The sequence below is a fragment of the Gopherus evgoodei genome, chromosome 16 (genome assembly GCF_007399415.2).
Source record: "Gopherus evgoodei ecotype Sinaloan lineage chromosome 16, rGopEvg1_v1.p, whole genome shotgun sequence".
Classification (NCBI taxonomy): Eukaryota; Metazoa; Chordata; order Testudines; family Testudinidae; genus Gopherus; species Gopherus evgoodei.
Window position 1 is genome coordinate 6,001,778 of NC_044337.1, and position 6,000 is coordinate 6,007,777.

At 57.8% G+C, this 6,000-nt stretch overlaps 1 protein-coding gene across 4 annotated transcripts in view; it reads left to right on the plus strand.

The window, feature by feature from the left end:
* Positions 1–3,140, plus strand: part of ABCA2 (ATP binding cassette subfamily A member 2) — a 133,530-nt gene extending 130,390 nt beyond the window's left edge. For 3 of the 4 annotated variants that reach the window (XM_030535671.1, XM_030535673.1, XM_030535674.1), the window contains one exon: positions 388–3,140. In XM_030535671.1, coding sequence (XP_030391531.1) covers positions 388–423 — 36 coding nt within the window. In that variant the 3' untranslated portion in view covers positions 424–3,140. The remainder of the gene's footprint in view (positions 1–387) is intronic. The other variant, XM_030535672.1, reaches the window with a different exon arrangement.
* The last annotated feature ends 2,860 nt before the right edge of the window (positions 3,141–6,000 follow it).

Below are 6,000 nucleotides of genomic sequence, written 5' to 3' on the forward strand. Positions count from 1 at the left end.
TCGGGGTGCAGGAATCTGCTCAGGCAACCTCTGCTGTCTCAGTCTCACTCCCTGGGAAGGGGTGATGCCCCTTGTTCCCTGCCTGGAGCTCTCAGGGAGATGCCCATTCCCCAGCCCCTGAGCTCTCCTGTCTGGCTTCTCCTCTGGGCCTTCGCAGCCCATTGGGCCAAGTGGGGATGGTCTCAGAAGCTTTCCAGGATGCCAGCTGGGTCTCAGTGGAACCAGAGCAATACTCCCAGAGCCCCATGCCCTGCTGGGTGGGTGGGGGCATATCGCTTTCACCAGCAGGGCCTGGGAGGGTTGCAGACCCTGCACAGATCAGAACCACTGAGACCCCCTGCTATCATGTGACATCCCCCCCCCCCCCCATCGCTCTTCTCTCTGCAGGCTCAGCTCTCCTTCAACACGGACACTCTCTGCTGAGGAGCCAGGGAAGAGCGAACTCCCCAGCCTAGGAGCCGCTGACTCCCCCTTGCCCGAGTGCCCCCGCCCCTCCCCGCCCTCCATTGAGCGGCAGTCATCCAGCGTTAGTGAGATGGGTGGCCATCTGCACCCGCTGCCGGCAAGGCTGTTAGCTGCCTGGATCCTGCAGCCCGAACCAGAAGCTGACATGGAGCTGCCACAGCAAGGCCCAGAGAGACCTGAGGGCAGAGCACTGGCCTGGATGGACAGTGGAGGTTTCTCCCCACCAGCCGGGCCCACAGCTAAGCGACCCTCACCCTGGCCTGCAGCAGCTGAGGGGTTGCCTGCAGTGGCAGAGTGGAGAAGGGCGGGTTGCCTGGGGGGTTGCAGGAAGGTAGTGAAGAAGGAAGGACTAAATGTACAGAGCAGACTTTGTGCGGACGCCGCTTTCTTTGATCCTTTCCAGAGGGACACGAGAGGAGCCGCACCCTGCAGAGCGTGGCTGGGGCTGGCGGTGTGCGTCCCCTGCCCCGCAAAGGCTGCATCTCTGGGGTCCGGGGCGGATTCCACGCAGTTACCTAGCGCCGCCCCCAGAGGCAGGAGTGGGTGGCGCAGCCTCAGAGAGGGAAGATTTATTTTTTTAATGATGTGACAGACGGCTCGTTGCCGCGACACCGGCCTGCCGGGGGGGAGCTGGGCTTTGCTTCCCTCGGGTATCTGGCTCGTGTGGGTTTTTTAAACATGGGCCAGCCACCGTGAAATGCGGGCTTGGAGCAGGGCCGAGGGGGAGGGCTTTCCTTGCTGCCCGAGATGGGCTGTCTCCCGCCTGGATGCCGAGGGACACCGCAAGCGACTCCCAGCCACAGCTGAGCAATCCCAGTGCTTTGAAGGCTGCTCCCACTTGGCAATGAGTCTGTGTACGGCTCCTCCTGAGCCCGCACTCAGCTCCCAGGCCCTGGCTGCCTGAGGGTGAGGCTGCGTTCCAGCCGCAGGGCCGGGGGCTGCGGGGGCAGGCAGGAGCCACGCATCAAGCTGCTTTCACCACCAGCCCATCCTCAAGAGCTCCAGCTCGCAGGAGAGTCCTGCACAACCTGCCTAGTAAATCTGCTATCCCTACCCGGAGGTGGCAGGACCTCAGACCTGCTTTCTGCACCAGTAGGGAGCCATCCTGCCCGAAGGCCAGCTTGAGTTTTTCTCCAGCCCTCCCCTTTGCTATAGAAGGCAACCAGCATGCCAGCTGCTCTCAGATGGCCAGCTCCCCGCCCCAGGCTAACCCAGCCCCTGTTCTGGCTGGGGGGGAGGGGGAGCGTTCTCGCATGACCTGTCCCCAGAGCAGGGCACAGAGAGCAGCCAGGGCAGAGTAGACTCACAGGGCATTGCATACTCTGGCCTGATTCCCCCTCCTCTCCCCTTATTTTAAACTAGGGAGGAAAAAAAATCCTGGAATCATTTGGGGTTGAGAAGATGGAGGCTGGGGGCTGCTGGAGCAGGAGAGGCCTGTCACCTCTAGGGAGCCAGTTGAGGTTGAAGGGGTAACCCTGGAAACTCCTTCATGTAGCCGCGTTAAGGTTTCTAGTCCAGTGGGGTATGGCCACTGGGGGGATGATATTGTCCAACGCCCCCTGCCCGCTGGAGCAGGCCAGCCCTCCTGCATGGGATCCAGTGGAGCGCATGCAGGCGGCTGAACTGCCTTCCTCATCAACTGGGGCATCCCCGTGCCAACCTGGCACAGCCTTGCGTTCCCAGCCAGAACACTCAGCTGCCCCCAGCGGCACAGGGGAGTGGACGGGAGCCTGGGACAGGAGACTGTTCATTCCCCGAAGCGTCTTGCCATGAGAGGCACCAGGGCAGCATGGTCAGGCCTGGAGGTGTATCTGGGCTGGAGGCCTCCTGAATCCCTGGGCCGAAGGTCCATCCTCTCCACAGAGCTGTGGCCCTGCCTGGCAGCACAGAAGGGAGACTGGATGTGATCTCGCCAAGGGGAGATGGCTCCCAAGGGATGCCAGGGATCCAGGTGGGCCAAGGGCTGTGAAGGACTCCCTCAAGCATTGAAGTGTAAGCACATCCTGCCCCCGGCTTTTCCCTCAGGGGCCATCCAGCCTGGTATGGTTCCGTTTGAGGCCAGGCACATGCTGCTTTGTTTCCTGGCCATGGAGTGGCCCCTGTCCCATCTGGGCTCTGGATCCCAGCAACCCTCACTCTGCCGCCATTAACCGTCACACCCTGATGGGCCTACCTGCAGGTTTTTCTTGCTTGAGCTGCCGTGGCCAGCCGGCCTCACCCTGGGAGCCTACACAGCAGCTGATTCCTGTGTGAAGAGCTGTCAGGTGTCAGAGACGTCTCGTGCCCAAGGGGCTCTGCTAACGGAACGGGGTCACTGGGCACAGGCTGGGCGGCATCCTGGCACTGCGTTAACAGGGCTGCCATCAGGATGCACCTTTTCTCTTATTTCCTGACTTGGTGTTGTTTATAATAATTTATAATACCCAAGTCCTGAGCTGCCACAGCAGATGCACCGGTGTGTTATTGGAGGGTTGCTCAGAAGGGCTGCACCCAGGTTTTTGGGTTTGAAGCTGTGAATCATATTGGTTTTCCTTTAGCGGCGGGGCATCAGGAAGGTTGTGGGTGTGAGACAGCCAAGGCCCCTGCCTGCAGGCAACGGACCGTTAATTTAACTTTAAAATCTGCAATAAAATCTGGGGTTGCTCACTTGGGCTGGGAGCCTGTGACTAGGCAGGTGGGGGGAGCAATGTGTGTAACATGCTGGGGGGCAGAGGGAGTTGAGGGGAGGGCATGGGCTGGGAGAAGGAAAGTCACGCCTGTTTTCCCAGCCCCTTGTGGAATTCCTGCCAGGAAGGAAGCTGGGGTCTCTATGCTGGGCGCATCCTTGGACCAGTCTGCTCCCTTTGACACTGGCTTCTCCCCTTCAGCGTCGGGCAGGGGGCTTGCGTGACTTGGCAGGAGTGCCAGGCCTGCCCAACACCTTGTAACAGACTTAGCCAATGTCCCTCCTTTCTGCGGAGGAGCCCGCGGACTGGTTTGGCTTGAGCGGACTCCCCGGAGCCAGGGCTGATCTCGGCATCGCTCAGCGCTGGCATCACCACCCAGGGGATCTTCTTTGCTCCTCTCCAAATTCTGGCACTCAGCCAGTTTGTGCCAATGCACTGAGCCCTGCCTGGCCTGTGGAGGACAGGATTGCAGCAGCTGGTACTGTCTGGACCACCTGGCTATTCCGGAGCCACCAATCTCCACCAGCCACCGAGTGCCCATTGCCAAGGGGACCTATGGGGCGTCTGTCCACTTCTTTGCCTTTGCTCATCTTGTAGTTGCTTTGTGTCTTGGCAGCTGTTTGCTGGCACCCGTGGGCTCTGTTCTCATAGGGCCTCTGGGAGGACAGTGCTCCAGGAGGGCAGAGGCTCTGTCAGGTGTGGGTCAGGGGTGCTTTCGCCCAGGGTGGTGCGTTGCTTCTCGGATGAGACTCAGCGTCGCCCCGTCATTGAAATGGTTTGTTTTTTCCATGGAGGGTGGCTGCTGTTTGTGAAGCCCCTTCAGCGCAGTGACATTGTCCCAGCGTGTGGGTCCCACCAGGGCTACCTGCAAAGTCAAGCTGGGGCTCAGCGTCCCTCCTCCGTCCCCAGCACTAAAGACTCATTTGTATACAGGGGAGGGGCGTGTGTGTGTGAGTGAGCACCAGTAGGAGCTCCCCAGTCAGCCGATGGTGCCGCTGGGTTAAAGCCCTGTACGAATGCACAGGTCTGTGCCCACCCTCTTCTGGCCTAGGAGCTAGTGGCTCCGGGCAGGGCCTGCAGCAGCGTTCTGCTCCTGACACCCCTGCCCACTCCAGTATCCCAAGTCAGCGCTACCTGCCTTCTCCTTGGGAAAGGGTCTGCCCCCTGCTCAGCCTGGGCACGACCTCTTCCCTTCAGGACTGGGCTGGAACCAAAGCGACCATGCTGCAGTGCTGTTAGAGCCAGGCCTGGAAGCGCATTTAGCAAATGGTCCTGGGCTTTATTCGTGGTCCTGGCCTGCTTCTCCCTGGGCTTTGGGACTGCTGCCACGTGGCCTCACGCAGGGTGCTGTTCGGCTGCCTTGGCCCACAGGGACCTGGCTGCACATTCCCTGCTGGGAAGCCACAAGGCCAAGCTCTTGTGCAAAGCGAGACACCCCTCCCCCCTTGCTTTGCTTTCAGTGTCCACCCGCACAACTTGCTATAGCCCAGCCGCCTCCCCACCAGCCATCTGCTACCCAGGGGCCTTGGCAATCCCATGGGGGGTGGGGGAAGGAGCTCTGCTGCTGAGTTGGAGGTGGGGAGCAGCCTCTCCCAAGCAATTCAGGGGCTGAGTAGGGAAAGCAGCGTTGGGGGTCTGTGGGGGAACAGGCAGCAGAGCTCACTCTCCAAGGCAGGGGCTTGCCATGTGTGCCCTGACACGGACATGCTGCATCTGTGGTGGCACCAAGCTGGCCAGGCTCCAGCCGTGCAGGCTCTAGATTTTGATACGATAGACGTGTATTTTTCCCCTATTGAAAGTACCATTTTCAGCCCATGTATTTTTAAAGCATTTTGAAAATTGGTCAGTTTCTGTCACTGATAAAATCGGGGGCAATGTGTTTGATGGAGCAGCCCGCAGGCCTCGCCTCTGTCCGTGGGGCTACCCCCAGTAAAGCCCTGCTTGGCTCCAGCCCCATCCAAAAGACATACAGGCCTCAGGGGAGAATGAGTGATGTCATCCCAAAGCCCTCCCTCCAGAAATGACATCGCAACATTAGCCACCCATCAAAGCCATGATGTCATTCTGTTGTACAGACAGAACTACACAGGATCTTTTCAGGGGGCAAGAGAAAGATGCCACATTTATTATGATAATTTGATTTATGACCAATAACTAATATCTTAATTCTTATACACACACATTATACCTAATACCTATACACACACACGCACACACATTCACACACATCCATCAGATGTTCTGCAGCTGCTGCATACTTACCAGTCCTAAAGATAGCTTGAGTTCATGGCTTGAGTTTGCAGCTTGGGTTCGTAGCTTGTGGCGGCTAACTGGCCAGGAAAGCTGGGCACAAGGACAAGCTGGGTCTCTGTTGGGCCTGCACCGATGTCCTTCCATGTTGGCAGCAGAATGTTACCCTCCAAAGTCTCCCATCTCACCCATCCTTTTTGTAGGCTTTAGTTTGAATCCAGAGTCTATAGGTCTTGCTGTGTCACGCTGCCTCTGGGTTTGGTGATTGATCACCCATCAATTGCAGGCATGACTTTCAGCCTGGGACCTGGCTTTGATATTCCTTCTATTGTACCTTTTCTTTTTAGGGTGGACACCTCTTACTTTGTTAGGGCTCTTGTCTGCATCTTCAGCCGGTGGGGTTTGAACTTTATTTCATCAGGACAGGCTGGGGCTGGAGGTTAATTCCATCATCCATACATACCTCGGTCACGCATTTAAACTAAACTAATAAGATTACAGCAGGGTTTGCAAAAATGAAGGTTGGAGGAAGCTTTTACAAAATGGAGTGAGCGTCTTAAAATGGGGTTTGAATTCCAATATCACAAACAGTGAACAGAAGTTACAATGTAGGCAAGTG